The following is a 25,517-nucleotide window of genomic DNA, read 5'->3' as shown; positions in this document are numbered from 1 at the left end:
CATGTGGATGTGCCAACAAGCATTTGTCTTTCTTTGAAAGACTGGGAAAGAGAAGCGCCCCCTGCTGAGAAAGGTCCTGGTGGTGGAGACCAGTGGAGAATCGGGGTATCTTTCCTGGAGCAGGTAGGGTTGGACCTGGGTGGAAGGAAAGGTTGAAGGTAGGAGACCGCCTCCCCTGTGGAATGAACAGCTGGTGGCTTGAGGCCAAGATGGAGTTAACTGGGGGGAGATGTGACTGAGCAGCAGATGGGGTGGAGGCCTGGGCTGGGAGCTTGGGAAGGCCCAGGACTCTCCCTTTCTGCCAAGGGGACCGAACGTAGGGCTTAGCCTGCAGAGACCACCCTCCTCTCCCCAGATGGTAGGATTTAGGCAGCTGGAGCCCCAGGTGCTGCCCTGCCCGAGGAAGCCTGGAAGCCCAGGTGCAGCCCCGCCAGGTGCCTCCTCCCCTCCAGCCTGGCTACAGCAGGAAGCAGAGCCAGACAAGGACACCATCTCTCCAGAAAAGCCCCAAGTCCTTCAGCAGGCTGGGAAGGACTGAGGCAGGGACAGGGACAGGGGGACGGGGAACATGAAGGTGATGAGCAGATCCAGACAGCAGCATGCCCCAGCCGTGTCATCCCCAGGGCCGCGGAGCCCCACCTATGTCTGCACGTGGGTCAGTTGGACGTCGCCCGCCACTTCCATGTTGTTGATGGCCAGCAGGTTCTTCAGGCGGTGGTAGTACTCAAACAGGTGCTCACCATCCACAGCTACCTTGAAGCAGTGGCCCTCACACATGATCCACACCTGGGCAGAGGCCACATCATTCGCACTCCCCTCGGAAAGTTCTCAGACCTAGACGCAGGCTCGCACCTCCCTCCGCCTTCCTGCCTTCCTCAAACATTCAAGCAGGTCTCACGCCTGCCGTCAGGCCCACTGGGGGAGACACACTTCCCTCCACACGTCACCTGTGCTGTTATATACCCCATCCAGCCCGCCTCGCCCACGTGGGTAACTCTGCTCGCCCTTCAGCCTCGCCCTCCCAGCAAGTCTCCCCTGCCTTCCCCGCACCTCGAGCCCTCCTGGTCGGGTGTCCCCCACCCCACCCCCATTCTGCCACTGACTCCGAGCCTCTAGGGGCAAGAACACCGGCCTGGGCCACCCCTGTCCTCAGTGGCCGGCACACGGCAATGCCTCACACCTGCACAGCTGCAGTGCAGCCTCCTGACTTGTCCTTCCCGCCCCCCTCATTCTCCAGGAGGCAACAGCCACATGTTAAAACATCACGACAGCTGACACTTGTGGCACACTGTGCCCCGGCCACTGTCCCAAGCCTGTCACAGACATTATTTCATTTCATCCTTCTACCTCTATGAGATTGATACTCTCATTAGCCCCATTTTTCCTTTAGATGAGAAAACTGAGGCACAGAGCAGTTAAGTCACTCGCCCCAAGTCACACAGCTATCTGTGGATCAAAGTGTGCTCCTCTCTGGCTTGAAACACACTGACTTATTGCACTGAAATTCAGACTTCTTTCCATGGCTCTCCAGGCCCTACGTTAATCACTGTCAACGCTGGGTGAGGAGCATTAGGGCATATCTAGAAATACGGACGTTCAGGCAGGGGTGCAGCCAAACATCGCTTTTTCTTTCTGAAGCTCCTCAGGTGATTTGCATGTGTAGTCGAGGTCAAGAACACCTGCTCTGTGTGATCAGGCCTCTAGCCACACCACCCACACCTGTCCTACGTACAAGCCCCTCACCTCCCTGTCCCTAGACAGGCCCGGCCATGACTGCTTTTGCAATGATAGCTGCCCATCAGGAATGCCCCCCACCTTGGGCCTTTGCAAGGTGGGATGCTTCTGTCCATGAGGTCTTGGCTTACACTGTGGCCTCCTCTGAGAGCTGTCCTTCTAAGGCGGGGTGTCCCCTGCCCCAGAGCTCACTTGATCCCATTATTTATTCTGTTTTGCTTTCTGCACAGACCTATTATTTCCAGTGATCTGTTCATGATTGTTGAATGAATGAGTGAATAAATGAATGACAGCTCATGGTTGGGTCCCACCTGGTACTTATGGACTAAAGGGCCTCAGGCCAGTAACCTGCACTGGTGAATCTGTCCCATTTGCAAGCAGGAGGTACCACCAGCCACCTTATGTGGGACAGTACGGGCACAACAAGAATAGTTGCTGAATAGAATATTCCTGAATATGTGGGGCACTTTCTCTCCGGGGCCCAGCCCTCACCCCAGAGGTGTCAGCTCTCATGTGATTCGAGGGGCCCCCAGACGCCCTCCGCTCCCTCATTCTGTTGGCCCCTGGAGCCCATCTGAGCTCTAGGCTGCAGCCCCTTACCGAGAAGCTCTGGCCTTGGACAAAAGGCATTTTTCGGGGCAGGCTTCGCTCCTCAGACCCCCAAGAGTTGTTGATCTGCGTGTTGCGGACCACGGTGTTCTCATTGAAGCGGGGGTTCAGGTGGAAGGCAATGTCATTCCCAGAGCGCAGGTTGATGTGGAACCTGGGGGTGGACAGCTCAAGTGGACCTCCTCTGCCCCCTGAGCCCTGAGCCCCTACCTGCCCCCACAACCTGCCCAGAGCCAGGGGGATGACCAGGGGGACCTTGGGTTCCTGAGAGCCCTGGCTTACCTCTTGGCACCGGGCAGGACGGTGCCTGACACGATGATGCTCTTGGAGGGGTACAACCCACCCGGGATGGAGGTGAAGAAAGGCATCGGCTGTTGTGGGGAAAGGGGCAGGTCAGCTGCGGGGGGAGGGAGCTTTGTGCCAATTACTGTGAATTTGGACTGTCAACTAAGTTTGACAGCCATACCTGTGAATAATATGTTTTCAAGAAAGAATTCCATGATGTCATTACTTGGTTCAGGAAATGCCAAAGGAAAACTTTCCAGCATTCCTCAAAGTAACGGGCTTCAACTGTCATGAAAAGAACTTCAGCCGGACACAAAAGGATACTTGGGTCAAGAAGGGAAGGCCCTCTAAGATGCTTATGTCGAAGGGACAGTTTTAAAGGTGACAACTCCTTTCAACAGCCTTTTAATTCATTTGGATGTTTCCAGAACTTCAGCTTACAGAAGGACTGCCCTCATGTTGTAAGCCACCCATCACCTCCCACTCTGCCTGACACAGACAAGGCCTCCGCCCTCTCCAAGGAACCACTTACATAGGTTGGGGTGGGGTACGCCGTGGGTGGGATGATAGGATTCTGTTGAAAGAGACCAGAAGTTCAGTTTGGGAATGCACACTCACACAGCCCCCCACCTGCTAGCAGGGGCGCCCTAGCGTGTGGCCCTTGGCTTCTCCCTTTCACCTTCCTTCCCAAGTCAGTCTTGGTGGGACTTCTTACCATGTTCCCTGACCTCATCATGGCACCTGCCTGCCCCTCAACCCTTCTACTGGCAGTTTGGCCTCCCATCTGATTCATGCTGGCAGCAGGAGAAGCAGCAGCAGAAGCCTGTGACCAGCAGTGACATCCCAGGGCTTTGTCCCCAGGATGCAGGGCTTCACTCACATTCAGATGCTAGGACCACTGCGCTCCCCTTTCGGTGACGGAAGGACCGGTTTTCTTGCTGGTCCCTAGGGGACCTGCTTCTTAGGCCACTGGGTAAATCCACCCTGATCCAGAATCTCCATTGTCCCAAGGGGAATTTTACTCACATGGCTCTTGAGCAGAAGGCCCAACCCCAAATACCCCCATCCTCCTTGCTACTCTGCTTTCTTCCTGCCTCTGGGACTAGAGTTCAGTCCTTGGTGAAGAGGAAGCGTGGTCAGGCTGTGATTTGACCAGAGCTTTCAGACTTACAGGGAACGGCTGTCCGGGGGTGGTCTGCACAGTGTGGATGACTGTTTGAGTCTAGAAGAAAGAACCAGATTTGAATGGGCTCTCACCAGCATGAAGACCACCACCTGCCACCAGAGGGCACCACTTAACAGACAGCCTATGAGGTGAATCCACCTGGAGCCCCTAACCAGCCCAACCGACCCCCCCCGGCCCCCAGAATTGGCAAGTACAAGTTTCTTCTCTCAAGGGGATGAGGTGGGGGCAAAGGTGTCTTCTACTTGGAGAAGAAATAGGCTGCACTTGTGGCCTGTGGCCCACCTTTCTTCTCAGGGGACTTTCTCTAGCGCAGCCCCACTTTCCAGGAGGAATAAGTAAATGTGGGGCCTCGGGCTCCTGTGGCTGCTCATGGAAAGGCGGGGCCTTGAGCAGAAAGGTGGCGATTCAGGTTGTTCCCCACTTCATGAGGGCCAACCACTCCCCCCACCCCCCACCCCCACACACAGTGGGAGAGGCCCGGGGCCTGCCCTGCCTCCTCCTTCTAACACGTGGGAGAAGCAAAATGAGAGGGATCCCAGGAGAACTCGAGAAACTCACGATGGGAGCCGAGCTGCTCTGCCAGACGCCTGGAGACTGACCGGGATGAGAAAAGCAAAACGGCAGTTAATGTTGCTGTTATATTCCGGGGGCGATGCTGGCAGGAACCGTGGTAAAAAAGGCCTCCCCAGACTCAGCTCGCCTACTTCCTGCTCCCCATCAAGCTTTCCAGAGCCAGTAGCTGCAGACTCTCCCCCCCAGTCCATCCCAGGTACGCTCTGGTTGGGAGCGAGGACATGCTCATTGGCTCCTCCAGAGGGAGAGACCACAGCCTCCCTCAGCTCCCAGAGGCAAAACCACGAAATCCAGTGCTGAGTCTTATAGTCAGGTGAGGCCCTAGTGAAGGCCCCACTGCCCCAGGCTCTGGCCCCAGCGCTCTCACAGGGGAGGCACCCTCAGCTCCTGTTTCACTAGTGAGGCCAATCCACTTGCCCGAGCCCCTCCAGGTACAAGTGATAGGATCCCAAATGCTACCCAGTTCTGGTTCATCATATCTGCCACACCCTGTCCTCTCCAGGCCAGAACCAAAGTCGGACTGCCCTGCAAAGACTCCCCGAAGCTTGCCCAGCCCTGAAGTCATCTCGGCAGAAAGCACATGCCCCCTTGGGACCTCGATGGACCATGGAAAGCTGGGTAGAGAGGCACCCCTTCCTATAGCCACCCCCCCCCCTCCAGTAGCCACAGGAAGGGCTGGGCCCTGCTTCCCTTCTTGTTCTGACCCTCTCCCCGCCAGACTATCCTTGCCCTGGCCAGTCTCCCATTCTGCTGGCTGTGCACGCCACACCCCACGTTCCTGGAGTCCCTGCTGCTTGCTCAGGCACTGTGCAAAGTGGGGGGATACAGATGAACAAGCCACAGTCCCAGCCCACAAGGGGCTTGTGGGTGTGGGGGAGGAGGGGCCGAGTGACAGGGACAGACATGTAAGCACAGTTACAACAGGATGTGGTAGCTGGCATAGCACGGATATGGACGAAGTCCACGGGGTCACGGGGGAGCACCCGATGATGTTCCAAGCACCAAAGATGCTCCAAAAGAGTGACATTTAAGCAGAACATTGAAGGGCTGGTTAAGGTCAGCTGGGGGGTTGGGGAGGGGTGGCGCAGAATGCTGTCAGCACTGGGACTGCAGGTGCCAAAAGTATGGTAGCCCAAGAAAGCCTCAAGTGAGGGAGTGTGGCCAGGAGGTGGGCTGGGGCAGGACTGGGGGGGCTGGGTGGGGTTCTGCACATCCTGCTGGGGAATCCAGGCTTTACTAGAAGACCTTGGATGGAGCCTTTAAGATGTTTAAGCAGGGAGAGGATGCAATCAGATTTGGATGTACAAGGGTCAGGGTCTCAGTGGGTGGGGTGGGTGGGGAACTAGACCAATGGTCTTTGTAGTCAGGGGTCAGATGGCCTAGCCTGAGGAAGGCAGTGGTGTGAGGATGGAGAGGCATGGGAGCACCACAGGGGTAAGGAGGGGAAGAGAGAGCCAGGGCCAACCCCCAGGTCCTCAGCTCAGCCCAGGTGGTGTGGTGCAGACAGGACAGCTATGGGTGGGCATGATGGGGCCTGCCTGCTGGAACCAGCCTCTTGGACCCTCTGTCCTTCCTGCTGAGTGCTCAGCCTCCAAGGCCTCCACATCAAACTCACTTTTGGCTTTCGCCCCTTGGGCCTGGGTGGGAAACAGGCAGTCTGGGGGAACTGCATCGTGGAGAAGGCAGGCTGGGTAATGGTAACTCGGGTGTTCTGTTAAAACAAAAGGCACCACAGCGTGAAGAGAAACATTAGTGGAGTTAGAGGGCAGGCGCCTGGGCCAGAGGGAGGAAGCCTGGCAGGAAGGGGAGGGGAGGGCACTCAGGATCACACGGAGGGCCAGAGGCAGGGATTAGGTTCCAGCGAGGGACAGCAGGCCACGAGCTCTCTCCTCACACCCCTACTCCCCTCCATCTCTCTCTCCTTCCCTGCTCTCTCCCCCCAGTAGGGAGGGAATATGAGAGATTAGGACAAAACAGAAAGGAGCTTGCATCTGTTGCAGGCCTACTGTGTGCTTTTCTCATCTCAGTGAGCACAGACTGAAAGTGGTGACAGCAGCTCCACCCAGCCTCCTACAGCCCTGTGGGAACATAGGTCCTGTGTCTCCCATCCCCCTGGTTTTCAAAATGGCCAGAAATCCAGATTTCCATGTGATACCACCTGACTTTTTCTTTTTAAATTGTGGTAAATAAGATTTCCCATCTCGGGGGATCCCTGGGTGGCTCAGCAGTTGAGCGGCTGCCTTCAGCCCGGGGTGTGATCCTGGAGACCCGGGATGGAGTCCCACATCGGGCTCCCTGCATGGAGCCTGCTTCTCCCTCTGCCTGTGTCTCTGCCTCTCTCTCTCTCTCCCTCTGTCTCTCATGAATAAATAAATAAAATCTTTTTAAAAATTTCCAATCTCAACCAATTTTAAGTGTACGGCTCCATGGCATTAAGTACATTCCTACGATGGTGTGGCTGGTACCACCAGCCATCTCCAGAATGCAGAAACTTCTTCTCCTGATCTTTTAGATGCTGGCAACACATTCAAAAACGTTAAAACACAGAGAAGGTCAAATAGAGCCTGGCGTGGGCCCATACAGGCTGTTTTGTGACCTCTGACATATATTGCCACTGGGGCAGCAGTGACTATGCCCCTTCCACAGATGGGGGAACTGAGGCTGGGGGAGGCAAAGTCGCTTGTCTCAGATCCTGCAGTGGATGACAATGTGCAGACTTGAGCTAGATTCCGTTAGATTCCCAAATTCTTTCTGGATCCACATGGCCTCCTGACCGTGGTAGAAGTAGAGAATGAGAGAGGAGTGGCCTGGGAGTCTGAGAGACTGAGGCGACTGTTCTGGACAAAGACAGGAACACAGAAGGACAAGACAGGGGAGCTGGACGGGTATCCCCAGAATCACCTGGGTAGGAGATTGGCTGTTACCATCAGGCCCACCCAACAGGAAGTATAGCTAGATGGGGCCCCACACTCGGCCTCTGAGACAAGTGCCAAGTGGACAATCTGACCTGGAAGCTAATGTAGGACAGCTGCACAGCCCCAGTGATGGAGAGGGTGTCCACATAGTGGAAGGGCACGCGATGTGAATACTGCGTAAAATGGCTCCCGTTCACCGTCACCTGCCAAGACAAATGCATATTCCAGAAGAGGGGTCTCAGGCCAAGGCAGAAGATCTGTGCCCCTGCTCCCAGGAATTAAGACCTATGTCTGGTTTTCACATCTGTCCCCTGGGAGGTCAGGGGCACCAGCCTTCAGAGCTGTGCCAGTTGTAAGAACATGGCCTTACAACAACAAGATCCAAAGTGTATCTGAACCTAGTCTCTAATTGGCTCTTCTTGACTTTTTGGGTTCTTATGGTTGTTTATTGCAGTTTCTCTTTCTAATCTGAGCTTCCCTGAGGTTTTATTTAAATATGCATAAACATGTTCATGGGGAGCAGAGGAGAGGCAACCCTGGCTTGTACATTGAGTGGGAGGCACATCCACCCCCACATGGAGGACAGACACGGGGATACTCCCCACCCCCCACCTGTCTCCCAAGCCCAGATACACTACTCTGTTTACCAGTGCAATGCACAACAAAACTAAGCCATCCCTAGAACCTGGATAAAGCCTGAACAATATAGGGGCATCTGGGTGGTTCAGTCAGTTTAGCGGCTCAGGTCATGATCTCAGGGTCCTAGGATCAAGCCCCACATCGGGCTCCCTGCTCAACGGGGAGTCTGCCTCTCTCTCTCCCCAGCTTGTGTTCTCTCTCTCTCAATCAATTGAATAAATGAATGGATGAATGAATGAATGAATGAATGAATAAATAAATAAATAAATAAATAAATAAATAAATAAATAAATAAATAAATAAATAAATCTATCCAAGAGAAAGAAGAAAAGGCTACAACAATATTACTGAAAAACAAGTGTTATCCCGGACCTGCAGTGGAGGAATGGCTACAGCAAAGGAATAGGATTAACTAGAACTTTAAAGATCTGCAGGGCCAAAAAGCACCATGGTGATGTATCTAGTTCTTATTTCCTGAGTAAAAGAAGCGATATGTGTACCTGTAGATGCAAGGGAAGGTGTGTGAGGAGACCGTAACCCCAGAAGCACCCCTACAAGGGGAAGGTGCTGCTGGGTAATGGCACTGCACGTGTGATTACTTAAAAGCTCAGGTGCTTTATAGGAGGCACCTGGGTGGCTCAGTTGGTTGAGAGTCCAACTCTTGATTTTGGCCCAGGTCACTGTCTCAGGGTCGTAGGATCAAGCCCTGCATCAGGCTCTTTCGCTCAGCAGAGTCGGCTTGAGATTCTCTCTCCCCCTCTCCCTCTGCTTGCACTCTCTCAATACATACATACGTATAATCTTTTTTAAAAAGTGAAGGCTCACATGCTTTATAAAAGGCTATTCACCACATGCGATGGGGCTGGGAGGTAGGCAGCAGGAAGGGGGGGGGTCACTGCTCACCTTGAAATCGCAGCTGTTCACCATGAAGCAGAGCTCAAATGGATTCCCCATCTGGAAGGGCATCTGCATCTTCCTCTCCTCTGACCCCCAGGATCCTTTCTGCTTCGTGTTACAGACCACATATCCACCCTCCTCAAAGCGAGGGTTGAAGTGGAAGGCGATGTCACTGTCGCTGTGGCCACTATGAAAGTTCACAGCAAACCTAGCAGAGGGAAAGCGGGCAGCCTTCTGTAGCCTGGTTTATCGCCCGCAGAGGGGGCAGCCTTGTGCCTTTGAGCCTTTGACTTGGGATTGTGTCAGTCTGTAGACCTGGACCTGCGTGCAACTTGTATGGCAGGTTTGGGCCTGTCCTTGGTTGGTTGCTATCCTTCCTAGTCACCTAATTTGCACTTCCTGTGTTTTTGTGCAGTGATTGCAATTTGCCCTTACAGTGTGATTTTCCAAAAATACATAGGAAATGGGTAGAGAAAAATGTTGACACTAGCAACAAGAGGCATAGGGCTTGAACATGGATTCAGATTTATATCAGAGACGGAAGTCAAGAAATGTGCCCAGAAGCAAGTGACTTTCATGCCAACTTGATACTTGGAGGCCAGTCTCCATCAGCTCAATTGCAAAAGAAGAAAACAAATTTAAAGAATGCGTGAAATTGGGCACCAGGGTGGCTCTGTTGGTTAAGCGTCCGCCTTCGGCTCAGGTCATGGTCCCAGGGTCCTGGGATGGAGCCCCACATCGGGCTCCCTGCTCAGTAGGGAGTCTGCTTCTCCCTCTACCTCTCCCCCATTTGTGATCTCTCTCTCAAATAAATAAATAATATCTTTTTTAAAAAATGGGGGAAGAAGAAGGAGAACATGTGAAATTGATGAAATATACCTACAAAGGGAGTTACTAATAGAGAAACATCGATTAAACAGTAGCTCCAGGCATAAGAGCTTTCCATATGTCTGTCTGTCTCTCAATGGAGGTTGGCTTGTGTCTCACGCATGATGTGTGGGGAGGTGGCCCTGAAGTCAGCAGGCAGGCCTGGTCCCAGATCAGACCCCAGCTCTGCACTGTTTGTCATTTGTGATCATCCTGAACCACACTACTCTCAGGTCACCATACCCTGGGAGCTGAGTGACTTCTTTTCTCTGGGGATGCTTAGTGAGGCGGTGTTCAGGAGGCCCCCAACCAAGTAAAAGCCTGTTCCTATCTCTCCTCAGAGGAAGCCCCCTCACCATCAAAACCACCTTTGGGTACAGCCATGGCTCTAAGGTGAGGAATTAAAACAAAGAACTTTGCAAAGAGCCTGGCTCACAAAAGGGGCACAATAAACGTTTGCTGGTCCTAAAACAAGTTCCAGTCTGAGGTTCTCCTCCCAGGCACCTCTGTCTTACCCCAGCCTTCCCTGAACTCAGCACCAGCCTCATTTGCCACCTGCTTCTCGGGGTCACTCTGGTCTCCCCAGCTACCGCCCAGTGCTCTCCTGTCATCCACAGCCCCCACAGCATCAAGCCCAGGGGTGGGCCTTAGGAGACATTCTATTAAATTCTTGCAGAGCCTGCTTGATTTCTTGCTAGAGGAACGTGAGTTCTGGATATTGTCCTCAACACCAGGTAGCTCCGAGCCAGCAGGCCCCACAGGAAACTGCCATGGCCCTGAACCCAGCCAGCCCTCCTTCTGGGAAAGGAGGCTGCCAGGGACTCTGGAAGCAGCAAGTCTAAGCCTGTATTCTTCTGGAAATGGAGAATATTGTTTCTGAAGTGTCTCTGGGTGGGCAGCCCGGGTGGCTCAGTGGTTTAGCGCCTCCTTCAGCCCAGGGCCTCATCCTGGAGACCTGGGATCGAGTCCCATGTCAGGCTCCCTGCATGGAGCCTGCTTCTCCCTCTGCCTGTGTCTCTGCCTCTCTGTGTGTGTGTGTCTCTCATGAATAAATAAATCTTAAAAAAAAAGAAAGAAAGAAATGTCTCTGGGTGTATTTTTCCCTCCAGCTTAGAAAAATCCTGTCTTAGGGGCACCTGGGTGGCTCAGCAGTTGAGCATCTGCCTTCAGCTCAGGTCGTGATCCCAGGGTCCTGGGATCGAGTCTTGCATCGGGCTCCCCATGGGGAGTCTGCTTCTCTCCCTGCCTGTGTCTCCACCTCTCTCTCTGTGTCTCTCATGAACAAATAAATAAAATCATAAAAAAAAACACAAAAACAGGGGGGATCCCTGGGTGGTGCAGCGGTTTGGCACCTGCCTTTGGCCCAGGGCGGGATCCTGGAGACCCGGGATCGAATCCCACATCGGGCTCCCGGTGCATGGAGCCTGCTTATGTCTCTGCCTCTCTCTCTCTCTCTGTGACTATCATAAATAAATAAAAATTTTAAAAATTTTTAAAAAATTAAAAAAAAACAAAAACAAAAACAAAAACAAATCCCCACCTTAGAAAATCCCTGCCCCCAGGGAAGGATGAGGGCAGGAACTTTTCGGGGGTGGGGGGGAGAGGTGGGGCCGGTCTCTGTTGGACAGGATGGGAGTAGAAAGCCATCCTGGTGCTGGAGGAGAGGGAGGCAGGGGGAGAAAGGGACATTCAGAGGCCGAGGTCCCCAAGTCCCCTGCTGGTAGGGAGTAGGGAACTCTTGGCCTCGCTCCCCTCAGAGTCTCCTGGGGGCCCTGAGGTCTCTCAGAGAAGACCCACGATCTGCATGGCCATATCCACCCAGCAGGGAAAGCCACAGTGGAGGAAGTTGTCTAGAATCGAGGTGCCCAGCTGGGCCTGGGAGTGGTGTGAAGGGATCCAGGAGGTCCCAGACCCCTGGGAGGTGATCAAAGAGAGGACCAAGAGAAGGGCTTCCAAGAGAGAGGACCACGTGTCCTCTGTGTATCCCCCAGGTACACAGACCCCATGCAAACTGGGCAAGAGCCCCACTGCCTCACGCCACCTGGACGCTGCAGTCGTTACAGCGACTGCATGAGCTTCAGAGGGGCCTCCAGCCTCTGCAGAGATGGCAAGCTCCTCCCTGTTCCTGGAGATGCTCCCTTGAAAAGGGGGAGGGGGAAAGAGCACGAGAGGGGTGTTTGTATTTTGAACCAACTTAGCATTTCCCTGAAAAGACCTTGAAACTGAAAGAGACCAAAATGCACTTGATGACAAGTTTAAAATAAATCTAGATCAGCCAAATGAGGGTTCCGGGCAGTTATGGGAAATGAAAGAAGCGATACCGGGCCGGGCACAGGCAGCTCAGGGGGTGTTGGGTGAAACAACCTGAGCTGATGGCCGCCACGGTTTGCTAAGAGCAGAGTCTGGAGGAAAGAAACAGTTCCAGGTACCTGGTTCCATTGCAGTAAAGAATGGTCCCATTGATTGTGATTTTAAGTCCGTCCTGGAGACCCCCCTGGATTTTCCCGGAGAAGGGGACACCCTGCAAGGAGAAAATGCAGGTCAGTCAGTGGGCCTGCCTCCTCCTGCTTGTTCATCAGCACTTGTAGCGCGGCCTGGGTGTGTCAGGCCCGTGCAAGGGCGTCTCAGCCTCACAGATCTTCCAGGCCTATGAGGAAGCAGACTTGAGTCCAGGTAGTTCCACAGACATTCTGCAATTGTTCCGGGGACACTTTGGGGCTCCGAGAGTTGTGATGGGGCACTGGCCTCCCTTGAGCATCTGAGAGGAAATGACAGTTTCTAAGAGGAGGAAGTAGCATGTCCACAGCCCAGAGATGGGAAGAAGCCAGGGTAGTGATGGGGGCTGTGGGAGACCCCAGGCCAAGCTCCTAGCAAAAGCTCCAGGGCCCTGGCTAGAGACTCGAAATGCCCAAGGGACCACAGAGACCACCAATGTGTTCTAGAGGATAAACCTTCTGCTCGTGACAAGGCCAGGAAGAAGGCATCCTCCCCTGCTCCTGCCCACCCCACCCCCGGGACTATGGTGACCACGACTTTGCCCTCCCAGCCACCTCAGGTAGCACCTCAGTCCCAGGATCGAGTCCCGCGTCGGGCTCCCTGCATGGAGCCTGCTTCTCCCTCTGCCTGCGTCTCTGCCTGCCTCTCTCTGTGTGTCTCTCATGAATAAATAAATAAATTCTTTAAAAAAAACTTTTAAAAAAATGGATTTGATGTAGCCTCCACAAAAAAAAGAAGAGGAAGAAGGAAATTCTTTGAGAACTGATATGAAATGATGCCATTTGTATGTAAAAAATGGGTGGGGGAGGCTATAAACATGCATTTAACTTATTATAGATGAAATATGTGTGGATGGATTCAAAGACACTGACAACCCTGGTTGACTCCAAGGAGGAATGGGGGGCTGACTCCACTGCCCCCCACATCCACATTCCAATCCCCAGACTTTGTGGATGCTGTATGTCACCTTACAAGGCGAAGGGGACTTACAGGTGTGATTAAGTAAAGGATCCTGAGAGGGGGAGGTTATCCTGGATTATCTGGGTGGTCCTCCAGGTCCTCGGAGAGGGAAGCAGGAGAACAGAGTCAGTAAGTAGTAGGACATGTGACAACAGAGGCAGGAAGCTGCTGGCTGTAAAGATGGCAGAAGGGACCCCCAGCCAAGGTAAGCCAGCTGCCTCTGGAAGCTAGAAAAAGCAAGCAAGGCAAGATCTTCCTTTGAAGCTTTATTGATACTTCTAAATTTCTGACCCCCAGAAGTGTAAGAAAGCAATTTTGTGTTGTTCTAACTCTGGCAGGACAAGGCTGTGGTGCAATTTGGGCACGTGAGGGGGGGGGGACACGCACATGCACAACTGCACACTTCTATGAGAAAGAGAGAGAACTTTTGGATTTACGGTCCCACAGACATGGGTTCGCCACCCCCCACCACCACCAGTTCCTTGTGCTAACAGCTCTCCTACTGGGCAAGTCACTTGACCTGTCTGCACCCCAGGTCCCTTCTCAGAACAATAGCACTGCCTGACAGTGTTCTTGAGAGGATTAGATGAGAGCCCCAGTGGTGTCCAGGCCTTTGACAATGGCAACTGCTTGCATCAGGATGAATTAATCCCTCTACTCCTGGCTGTGCCTGGAGCCTGAGGACTTCTTCCTCCTCTTCCGGCCAGGCTCTACAGGTGTGAGGGTGGGCAGCCTCCATCTGGAAGCCCCGTGTCACCAGAGGACCCAGCTGGCAGAGGGGGCTCACCAGCAGGAGGCAGCAGGAGACTTTTAGCCAAAGGATGCTGCCCTCCCCACCAAGAGGTTCTGCGGCCCTTTTGGTGACTTAACCTGCCCCTATTACCTCATTACCCAGTATTAGTGCACTTTTACAGAGGAAACTGAGGCACAGAAGATTTGGTAGTTTGCCCAAAGCCACTTACCTGGTCAGCAAAAGCATGGGGTTGAAACTCTAGCACTCGTGCCCCACAGGCTGCTTCTCAGGATGAAGCACAGAAATCCTCTCCTGGCTCACCAAACGCTTCCCAGACCAAACATTGAGTCTTGTTCTAATTGTGGTTCCAGATTCTGTCCTGGACCTCTAATAAGGCTGACCAGGTGAGGCGGGTGGCAGGTGACATCATGGGCAAGGAATGGGGGCCAGACTCCCCAGGCAGCCTGGCCGTGTGACCTTCCCACCCCACTTTGGAGGAAGCAAGGTTCCCACAGCTGGATGTCAGTGGGCTGTTTGGGAGAGGGTGCCCATGAGGGTGGGCAGGTGTTCCCGAGCCTGAGGCGGGGTGGTGGTGGCTGCAACCATCTTATTTCTTGTCTGGACTCCAAGGCCCTGTTTTAGCTCACTGTTGCCCATAGGAGGATTTTCCTTCTGATTTGAACATCTCGGATGCAAGGATCGGAAAGTAAAAACTAGTCAGCAGAATAATTAAATGTCAGGGCCTGGGAGGATCTTGGGGATTCTCTGTCTGATGGAGAAGGAACCCAAGGTGACATGTTTTTGTTTTTGGTTTTTTTAATTGGCATTTTATTTTATTTTATTTTATTATTTTTATTTTTTTTAAAGATTTTATTTATTCATGAGAGACACAGAGAGAGAGAGAGAGAGAGGCAGAGACACAGGCAGAGGGAGAAGCAGGCTCCATGCAGGGAGCCCGATGTGGGACTTGATCCCAACAACAACAAAAACCGAAAGGCAGCCCTTTGAGCCACACGCTGCAGGAACAGCCCACTTCCTTCTCACTCCTGAGATGGCCCCTCTACAGACTCCCTTGGCCTGCCTCTGCCTTAGCTTACCTCTCAGGGAGCAGAAACCTCCTCAGGTCTTCCCTGCTGCCTCCAGACTCCTAATACTACAAAACACTTCCCAAGGACCCCCAGTGTGCCAGGCACTGTTCAAACACTCGAGACATGCTGCCTCTCAAATCCTTACTTAACCCTAGGAGGTGAGCTTGAGGATGATCCCCATCTTACAGATGTGGAAATTGAGGCCCAGAGAGGTCAAAGTAACTTGCCGGAGGCCACCCAGCTATTCAATGGCTGGACCCAGTCTCCAAAGTAAGCTCACTGAACTGCCCCGCTGGGCTGTTAGCCTCCCTCAGGAACCCGGTTTATTTCCCTGTTCGTACAAACTGTCACTCTCCTAGTTATCGTTCATGCCTGTCTCCCACTCCCCATTTCCCCTCACCAAGGACAGGCTCCCAGGGGAGCTTGGTAAGCATTAGTCAAAGGCACAACCCCCGGTGATCACCAGCCCACCAGCCCTGGGAAGCAGGGGACACCGGCTTGGGGTTGTGTCAGGATTGCCTCACTTAACTTTGCCCACTTGTGCCCTCTTTGGGACGTCTGCCCTCTTCACCTGCTGCCACCCCAGAGTTACCTCTCTGGGGACCCAGTGCATCCTGGGGCCCGCACCACCCCTGCCGGCAGCCCCGGAACTCACCGGGCTCAGGTAGGGAGGCTGGGAGCTGCTGAAGGCCATCTTCACACCACCTCTGTGGCCACCAATGCTCTTCACACCAGCCAGCCGGTCCTCTGCTCTGGGAGGAGTTATTACCAGGGAAATAGAAACCAAAGCAAATTGGCAGTGACCCAAGGAGGAGGAGCCAGGGGCAGGAGGAAGTGGGTCTAGAAAAAGAAAGCAAGTAGCGTGTTGAGGGGGGGCTGGAGGTATGACCCAGGCAAGGATGGGGACACTCCCCACCCCAGTGAAATTTTCCCCTCCTCTCTCCTTTGCTCCACCCTTTTCAGAAAGCCTTAGGGAGCCTAGATAAACATCCTATGAGTGAGCCTGCATTTCTCTTCCTGCACCCTCATTCCCTCCTAGCCACCCCCAGAGGACCCTGATAAAGGCAGAACTTCAGGTCTGTGCTGGTGTGCTCTCTCTCTCTCTCTCTCTCTCTCTCTTTCCCTACAGCCTCCCTGTGTAGCCCCTGTGTGCCCTGCAGCCCCTATGACTTGTGAGTAAGAAACCTCGAATTTTCACAGGTCCCCGATGGTTGCTGCTGAGTTGTGCCTTGTAGGCATAAGAAGAACCAAAGGGCTGGTCCAGCCACAACACTGGCTCCAATGCGGGAAATATCTGAGGGGGTCTCACCACAAGTGGTATGAGGTCAGTGAGCACCCCAGGTATTTCTAGCCTGTAGCATCACTGAATCGGCTGAGACAAAAGCAACAACAGTTTGGTGGTTCCTTAAAAAACTAAACATAGAGGGCACTTAGGTGGCTCAGTGGTTAAGCATCTGCCTTTGGCTCAGGGTGTGATCCTGGGGTCCTGCGATCAAGTCCTGCATGGGGCTCCCCATGGGGAGCCTGCTTCTTCCTCTGCCTATGTCTCTGCCTCTCTCTGTGTCTCTCATGAATAAATAAATAAAACCTTAAAAAAAAAAAAACCTAAACATAGAATTCTTTCATGATCCAGCATTACCACTTCACATGTGCCATAAAGGATTGAAAGCAGGGACTCGAAGAGATATTTAAAACCCATATTTATAGCAGCATTATTTATAATAGCCAAGAGATAGGAGCAACCCAAGTGTCCATTGTTGGATACACGGATTAAAAATGTGTGTGTCGGGATCCCTGGGTGGCGCAGCGGTTTGGCCTCTGCCTTTGGCCCAGGGCACGATCCTGGAGTCCCGGGATCGAATCCCACGTCAGGCACCCGGTGCATGGATCCTGCTTCTCCCTCTGCCCGTGTCTCTGCCTCTCTCTCTCTCTGTGTGACTATCATAAATAAATAAAAATTTTAAAAAAATGTGTGTGTCTGTGTGTCTATAGAATGGAATATTATGCAGTCTTAAAAGGGGGGAAATTTTGACATAAGCTACAACGGTGGATGAATCTTGAAGACATTACACTGAGTTGAAAGAAGCCAGTCACAAAAAAACAAACGCTATATAAGTTCATTTACATGAGGTATCTAGAGCAGTCAAATTTATGGAAAAGAAAGTAGAATTGTGGTTGCACAGGGGTTGGGTCAAGGGGAATGGGGATTTGTTTAATGGTTATGGAGTTTCAGTTTTGCGAGATGAAGAATGTTGTGAGTCGATGGCAGCACAACAGTGGGGAAGTACTCGATGCCCTCAAACTGTACACTTTAGAAAAAACTGTACACTTTAAAAGGGCTAAGATAGTAAGTTTTATGTTATGGGTGTTTTACCACAATTAAGAATTTTTTTAGGGGCACTTGGGTGGCTCAGTGGTTGGGAGTCTGCCTTTGGCTCAGGTTGTGATCCCACCCAGGGTCCTGGGACCGAGTCCTGCAACAGGCTCCCCATAGGGAGCCTGCTGCTTCTCCCTCTGCCTATGTTTCTGCCCCTCTCTCTGTGTGTCTCTAGTGAATAAATAAATAAAAATCTTTAAAACAATAAAATAAAAATTTTTTTTAGAATGTGACTCTGGGGATCCCTGGGTGGCTCAGCTGTTTGGTGTCTGCCTTCGGCCCAGGGCCTGATCCTGGAGTCCCGGGATCAAGAACCACATGGGGCTCCCTGCGTGGGGCCTGATTCTCCCTCTGCCTGTGTCTCTGCCTCTCTCTCTCTCTCTCTCTCTGTCTGTCTCTCATGAATAAATAAATAAAATCTTAAAAAGAAAAAAAAGAATGTGACTCTGATGGTCTGTATTGTCAGGCCAAGAACTGATGATCACTGTGGGGTCTCTGCTCCATTTGGTCTCACAGGGCCGAATCCAAAGCACTTCCTGCTGGACTGATAAGGGCGGGCGGGCCTCCAGGGCTTTCCAGGGGAGACCAGACCAGCTGACAAGGAATCCGAATCTCACGCTAGGGTAGGGGAGGGCAGAGGAGGGAGAGGAGAGCCAGGGCCAGAGCAGAGCCAGGGCCCCAAAGCAATGCAGCACCTGCCAGGAGGTCCCCAGGGAACTCTGTCGGTCTCCTCAGGACTGAAGGGGAGAGGTGGGCTCTCAGCCGGGGATTGTGGGGAGGAAGGGTCCCCAAAGAACTTCCCAGGCAGCAAAGGTGAAATCCTGGAGCTGAGTTCGGCCAAGTTTAGGAAAGGACAGAGGCAGCGAGCAAGAGAGGGAGTGGAGGAGGGCAGAGCCCACAAAGGCAGGGCCGGTCGGAGTCCAGACCTTACTTCACAAGCAATGAGGAGCCTTTAGAAGTTGCTGATTTTTCAATCAAGGTAGAAACTACAAACAGTAAAGTGCACCGGTCCTTAGTGTAGAGGGGAAGAAGGTGGTAGATGTCTGCATGCGTGTAACTACCAGGGGCATCAGGAGGGAGGACTCTTGCCCCCAGGGGCTCCCTCATGGCTCCTCCCAGCCAGTACCCGCCTCCCCCACAGTAACTACCATTCTGACTTCTCTCACTATAAACTCGTCTGACATACTTTTGAACCTCCCATAAATGAAATCTTACGGCAACGGCACGTGCCCTTTGGAGTCTGGCTTCTCTCACTGAACAGGCCGTGTAGGAGCTTTTCTTTGCGGCCTGGTGCGCCTTTGTATGGGCAAACCATAATTTATCCATTCGTTCTTCTGCTGATGGAGATTTGTGTGGCTTTCAGCTTTATCTCTACAGCTGCTGTGAGCAACGGTGGTGTGCGTATCTCCTGGCGCACAGACGCATGGTGCCTGTGGGACTCACCGCAATGCGGGGTAGACAGGTCTCCCTTTAGCGGCCTAGAAGGTCTTCAGCAGATAACAGACACAATCAGATGTGTAGTTTGGGAGAATCACACAAACTTCCGTGTGAAGCCTAGAGAAGCTTCGGCAATGGTGAGGGTCAGGGACTCATGTTCCAGTCTTGCACTCAGGAGGGTGTCTTGTACAAAACAGAAACTTAACAAAACTCTAGCTTGCAACTTGCTTCTTCCTCCTTTCTTGTGCAACCAAAGGTTGACCTTGCACTCTAGAGTGACCCCAGGGAGACCGTGTCCTTAATGATCTAGATAAGATTGACTCGAACCACATGCCAAACCTCAAAACTTTCCAAGGACCATTGTTTAATTTTGGTGTGTGATGAAAAGATCAGATTGTCGTGGATGTTGGCTCGCAACTACTGTTTCCACATATTTACATAAATTAAATGAGTTCCTTTTATCTTTCCTTCTCTGCCTTCCTGCCTGTCAGGGGCCATGCTCTTAGCCAGGTCACTGTTCTGCTTCTCAGATAGTTTGGTGAGAAAAAGCCCGTGGCTTGCATTCAGACAGACCTAGGATTCATTCCTGAATGATATGTATTGTAAATCCTAGGGCAACTACTAAAAAAATAAAACAGAGGATAGCTAAGAGAAGATAAAAATGTAGAAAAGACAACGTGGAATTTAAAGGATACCTTTTAATCCAAAAAGAAAAATCAGGAAAAGAGGGAAAAGCACAGCCAGGACAAATAGAAAACCAGCAACAAACTAGTCAACCTAAACCCAGTTGAATCCATGATGACATGAAATGGTGAGGGACTTGACACTCCAAACCAAAGGCAGAGATTGTGATGATGGATAAAAAAAGCAATACCTAGGGGCTCCTGGGTGGTTCCGAGGTTGAGCGTCTGCCTTTGGCTCAGGTTGTGATCCCGGGATCCTGGGGTCGAATCGCACATCAGGCTCCCTGGACAGAGCCTGCTTCTCCTTCTGCCTGTTTCTCTCTCTCTCTCTCTCTCTCTCTCTCTCTCTCTCTTTCTCTCTGTGTCTTTCATGAATAAATAAATAAAATCTTAAAAAAAAAAAAAGCAAGACCTAGAGTGATGTATTTTTTTAATTCTGGCATAATTCACATACACTGTTGTATTAGCTTCAGGTGTACCATAGAGTGATTTGACAATTCTATACATTTCTCAGTGCCCACTATGGTAAATGCACTCTGAAACCCCTTCACAGAGTGGTATGTTTTAATTGAGACCTCTTAGTTAAGCTGGGACTATGTTTCTTGAATATTCTCTCTTTCTGCATAGTTCTGGATGCCACAAAACAAGTTTAGCTTGCAGTTTGGAAGGAGGAACTGGAGTTGCTTCCACACCCAGACGGTTGCCACTTGTGGGTGTTATTGCTCACCTGCTAGCTGTCCTGTTGGCGTGGGGTAGCGGCGGGGCCTGAATTCAGCACCACTGCATCTCCTCCTTCACCTGCTTCTGACTCTGCTCAGATGTGTGATCAAAGGCTCATGCTTTTCTCCCGGGACATGCTCATCATCAAAGAGAGAGGCTTGAAGGCAGTGAGAGAAAATGTGTTCCACAACCTCGTGGGTTCCACTGATTCTCACAGGCTCCATTTTTGTCCTTGCTCTGCACATACCCCTTTGTGTCCCTGTCCTCTTCCTGACTGCCTGTCCTGCTGACTTCAGACTGTAACAGTGAGCATAGAAGACTACTTGCCCAGCTCCCACAATTACAGATTCCTAGTAACCACATCCTATTCAAATTCCTGCAAAGCACATTGGAAAATTGTTCTGGTAGTTTCTTGCAAAGTTAAGCATACCTTCCTTATGACCTAGAGATTCCACTCCTCAGTGTTTACTTCAGAGTGAATAAAATCATATGTCCACACCCATGAGACCCATGTAAGAATTTCATAGCAGCTTAACACATAGCCCAAGTATCCACCAAAAAACAGATGAACACACTGTAGCATAGCCACACAACAAATACAGTAATAGAATGAAACAAACTACGGATAAACACAATATAGGTAAGGCTCAAAGATATTATGCTGAGAAAAAGAAGGCAGTCACAAAATGTATGAATGCTTCCATTTCTATGAAGTTCTACAACAGACACGAGTGGCCCATGATGAAGGAGTGCAAATAGTGGTGCTTGCATCCCCACTGGGGTTGGGCAGGAGGGATCTTTCTGGGGTGATAGAGATGCTCTCTGTCTCAACAAGATCATGGGCCACTTGGGTGTAGGTACTTGTCAGAAATCACTGAACTATACATTTCCATTCTGTTCTTCCCACTTGTGTGCAAAGTAAACCTCAGTTTCTAAAAACTAGCTTGAGAGAGGCCCAAGGAACGAAACTCCATGTGTATTTCAAAATTTTTAAAAAGCTTTTTTTTAAACAAAAACCAGGCCCTGGGGTATGTCAGCAGGAAAGACATCATATATGGTGTCCCTCCCCACTTTTCCGCCAGAGGATACATCCCAGGACCCCCGAGGGATGCCCGAAACCCTGGATGTACCAGCTCTTGTATGTGTACTACACTTTTTCCTCTACATATGTACAGATGGCAAAGTCGCGTTTATACATTGGGCACAGTGAAAGATTACAATAATAATAAAATGGAACGATCACAACGATACTGTAATAAATGTCATGTGAATGTGGTTTCTCTCTCTCTCTCTCTCAAAATATTCTACTGCACTCCCCCTTCTTCTTGTGATGTGAGCTGCTAACATGCACGCGTGACCAGGTGGAGCGAGGGGAGTGAGGTGGCGCAGGCTCCTGCGGACCTGGCAGTTTGTCGCAAGGAGGATCTGCTGTTTCCAGACAGTCCCGGAAAGGGCGGATAAGGGGGGCCGCTACTGCATTCCTGGGGAAGAGCCGGCGCCAAGCAGTCCGAGGTCCCCTCCAGGGATCTAGCCTGCGGGGACCACCTGCAGGCCTGGCTGCCTCTGCCACTGCCTGGGCAGCTCAAGGGGAAGCGCAGTGGAGTGTAGAATAGCCTCCATTGGCCGACTCCCTGCCGCCTGGGGGGCGATCCTTCTCCAGCCCACACTTTCCCTCCTAGTCTCTTACGGTGAGGACTTGCAGGCTCCAGTGGGCTCTTCTGCCAGGGGTATATACAGGGCAAATGAAAGGCTGCCAGGCTTCCTTGGAGTAACTCGGGGACACCCGGGGTGAGCTCTGTCTCCACCACGGGCTTGACCTTCCTCCACAGGGGCTGCTGATTGAGTCACCCCTTCCCAGAGCAGAAGTCAAAACTGACCACTTGTTCAGAAGGAATGGAGAAGGGGAAGCACACTTGTCTTGGGAGGGGAAGGGGACTATGAGGTAGGGTAGGGACAGATGGTGGCAGGACAGGGTGACATCTTCCCCCCGCCTGGGCCCCCTTCTGCCCTCTGGCCCCAGCCAAACGCTCACTGGCATGCCCAGGTCTTGGTCTGATAAGAAGGAATCGAAACTGTGTTCCATGGGTGACTTAGGCAGTTAAGAGTCTGCCTTTGGCTCAGGTCATGATCTCGGGCCAGGGTCATGGGATCAAGTCCCTGCATCAGGCTCCCTGCTCCGTGGCAGAGAGCCTGCTTCTCTCTCTCCTTCTGCCTGCCGCTCCCCCTGCTTGCACTCTCTCTCTAATAAAAAAAAAAAAAAAAAGAAGTAGGAATCAAAACTACTCAGAACTCAAGGAACTTCTACTGGAATCCACAGCTTTCCAGGAAAAGGAGGGTACATATATACAACAATGACTCTTCCGGGAGCCCTGAAACAAATAACCCCAGCGCCGGCTTAGGGTGGAAACGTTCAGCACGGTGATACTCAAACTTTAGTGAGCCCAGAATCTTTCCCAGGGCCTGCGATTGGGTAGTTTGGAGGTGTCTGGAATTCTGCATTTCCAACAGACCCCTCACACCGAGCTGGGTAACCCATATTACAAGCCTGGGAGGCACTTTAAGGAAAAAGAACACACGCTTAACTAAAATAGATGACTAAATAAACACACTGCTGGGGCCCTGCCCACAGGTCACACAAAGGAGTGGCCTTGCAGTCAGAGCCTCTTAGGCCTGCTGGTGAGCCCACCTCTGAGCCCAGAGGATTCTGATGTCAGAGGCAGGTGAGGTGGCACACCATAGAAGAAGCACAGACTAGCACAGGATGTGTACTGAGGCTGCATGCCCAGCGCTGGGCTTGGCTCTGGGACCACAGACCAAGGAGATGTTGTCCTTTCCCTCCAGCGGTTCATAAATCATCAGGGTTGGTGGGGATGCAAGTTGTGAAATGCACTGATGGACAATGAAGGAAGCATATTCAGCCTGCGGTCGGGGCACAGCAGCTGAGTGAGGCCAGGCAGGTTACTTGAACTCTGTCAGCCTCAGTTTCCTCATCCATAAGATGAAGCTAATCATGGGGCCTTATTTCATTAGGTTGTGAGGACCAAGTGAGCTGGTGCTTGTGAGGCACCGAAGTCAGTGCAAGGAATAAGCACTCCTGAAATTCTGTTTGTTCACATACCGTACTTGCGGGTGGCCCCTGGACTGAGTCTTGAGGCAGTGGTGATATCCCTTCCATGGACGGCGGGGATAAGGAGCCGAAGAGCATGCTGCACCGGAGAATCACTGGGGGCCCGTGTGAACAATCATGCAGTACCAGATGTGCAGAAGTAATCTTATCATATCAACAAATTAGCCAGACACACCACCGCTCTGCCTTTAGTGCTTGTGTGACTAATCTTACTTGCCAATTTCCTGTAAATCAACTTATATGCATTTGTTTTTAAAAGAAAACTTCAGGGGTGCCTGGGTGGCTCAGTTGGTTAAACATCTGCCTTGAGCCCAGGTCACGATGCTGGGGTCCTAGGATGGAGCCCTAAGCAGGGAGCCTGCTTCTCCCTCTCCCTCTGCCTCTTCCCCCACCCAATGTTCTCTCTCTCAAATAAATAAATACAATTTTTAAAAAGATTATGAATCTTTTTTTTTTTTAATTAAAAAGATTAATAAGATAAATAAATAAAAGCAAACTTCATGGCATCACCATAAATGAAAACCATCACCACTCCCATAAATAAGAACTCCTGGTGGGCAAAATGGGTGAAGGTGGTCACCCAAATTTTGGGGGGACACAAATATTGAAACCATTGCAGTCAACAAATACCCTGCACATCATAAAATCTAGAAAAATAATTTTTTTAAAATTTAATTTCCTGGTGGGCAGCCCGGGTGGCTCAGCAGTTTAGCGCCACCTCCGGCCTGGGCTGTGATCCTGGAGTCCTGGGATCAAGTCTCACATCGGGCTCCCTGCATGGAGCCTGCTTCTCCCTCTGCCTGTGTCTCTGCCTCTCTCTCTCTCTCTCTCTCTGTGTGTCTCTCATGAATAAATAAATAAAATCTTTAAAAAAATTAATTTCCTGGCACTATAATACTTTCCTACTTTTTTGGCTGCATACTCTTTGCTTCTCTCTGTGGGATGAAGATGTGACACATTTTCCATAAAGGAAGTAGGAAGACCATCTACTTCTTGAAGTCCACCGCGTGTGTACTCTGGGACACATTCCATTGGGACGTGTTTCTGGCCCCACAACTTTTTATCTGGACCCAGGTGGTCTGGCACAATGGGCAGGAGGAGGGTTCCAGAAGCCATTCCTAAACTGGGACAGCTGGGAATCACTGAATTATTCACCGAAGTGTCTGTGAACCACATACATATATCCCATTCAACCTAGAATAAACATATGCCCAACTCAACAACTCTCTTAGTTCGATCCCCAAAATGCATATGGCCTCTCCGATACTACCTGACCCAAGAGGCCTTATGATAGAGGAGAAGTCAGAGGCAAAGGAGACGATAGTGTTAATCAGTTCACTCAATACATCTTAGCTCTTTTTTTTTTTTTTTTTTTTTTTTTTCTGGTTACATCTTAGCTCTTGCAAATGTTATGCACGCCTGTGGCCCTGCAAACCCATTGCCTCTGCAGTGAAGAACCCTGAAGTCCAAGCTTCTCGGTGACCCCACCTCTGGGTTCTGCTCCTAAACTTGCCGGGAAGACAGACAGCGGTCGGGCTGGCAGCCAGCGGCACTTGCCATAGGAAGATGAAACCTGGTTTGTTTATAGCTCCTGGCCCCAACCCATGCCTTTCCTCTCCGTGGCTCCCCTGCTCCCCTCCTTCCCTACGCTGCTTTCAGGAGCCAAGTCCCTCTTCATTCACCAGGAACGCCCCAGAAAAGGAACCAGTGTTTATGGACACCAGTGGGCCAAGGATTTTACATCTGTCACCTCTGGTCAAGCTCCTGTCAGGCCTTGCCGTGCTGAATCATCAAGGAATCTAAGAATCAGAGAAGTGCCCCGTGCCACACCTGTAATGAGCAGCCGAACCAGAATAAAGACTGGGTCACCCTGGCTTGCAGGTCTGGCACTCCTCCTGCCGCCCCCAGTGGCCCCTCTCTCCATTTTGGTGTCCCTGGAAGAGATGGCCTGAGCGACCAGCCACCAGCTACTGACCTGCTGAGTCGATGCCACCAGCGCTGCTTAATCAGTCCACGTCCTAGTGATCTGTTGCGTGAAATTATACAAAAACTGAGTAGCTTCAAACAATGACAACATTCACCTGGCTCACAAATCTGAACTCCAGCAGCGCCCAGTGGGGAGAGCTCGTCTCTGCCCCAGAGTGGGAGCCAGATGGACTTTTTTTTTTTAATTTTATTTTTTTAAATTTTT

The 25,517-nt window shown here is 51.5% G+C and overlaps 1 protein-coding gene across 1 annotated transcript; it reads right to left on the bottom strand.

The window, feature by feature from the left end:
* LGALS9 (galectin 9) lies at positions 1 to 15,728 on the bottom strand. The gene is given in 10 exon segments (NM_001003345.1): positions 1 to 786; positions 2,335 to 2,497; positions 2,626 to 2,714; positions 3,161 to 3,202; positions 3,800 to 3,850; positions 4,373 to 4,408; positions 7,395 to 7,505; positions 8,845 to 9,046; positions 12,135 to 12,226; positions 15,638 to 15,728. Coding segments are annotated over 10 exon segments (972 nt in total). The 5' UTR covers positions 15,677 to 15,728; the 3' UTR covers positions 1 to 639.
* Between the last annotated feature and the right edge of the window lie 9,789 nt (positions 15,729 to 25,517).

The sequence above is a fragment of the Canis lupus genome, chromosome 9 (assembly GCF_011100685.1).
Source record: "Canis lupus familiaris isolate Mischka breed German Shepherd chromosome 9, alternate assembly UU_Cfam_GSD_1.0, whole genome shotgun sequence".
NCBI classification, from domain to species: Eukaryota; Metazoa; Chordata; class Mammalia; order Carnivora; family Canidae; genus Canis; species Canis lupus.
This window is presented reverse-complemented; position numbering and strand designations above follow the sequence as displayed.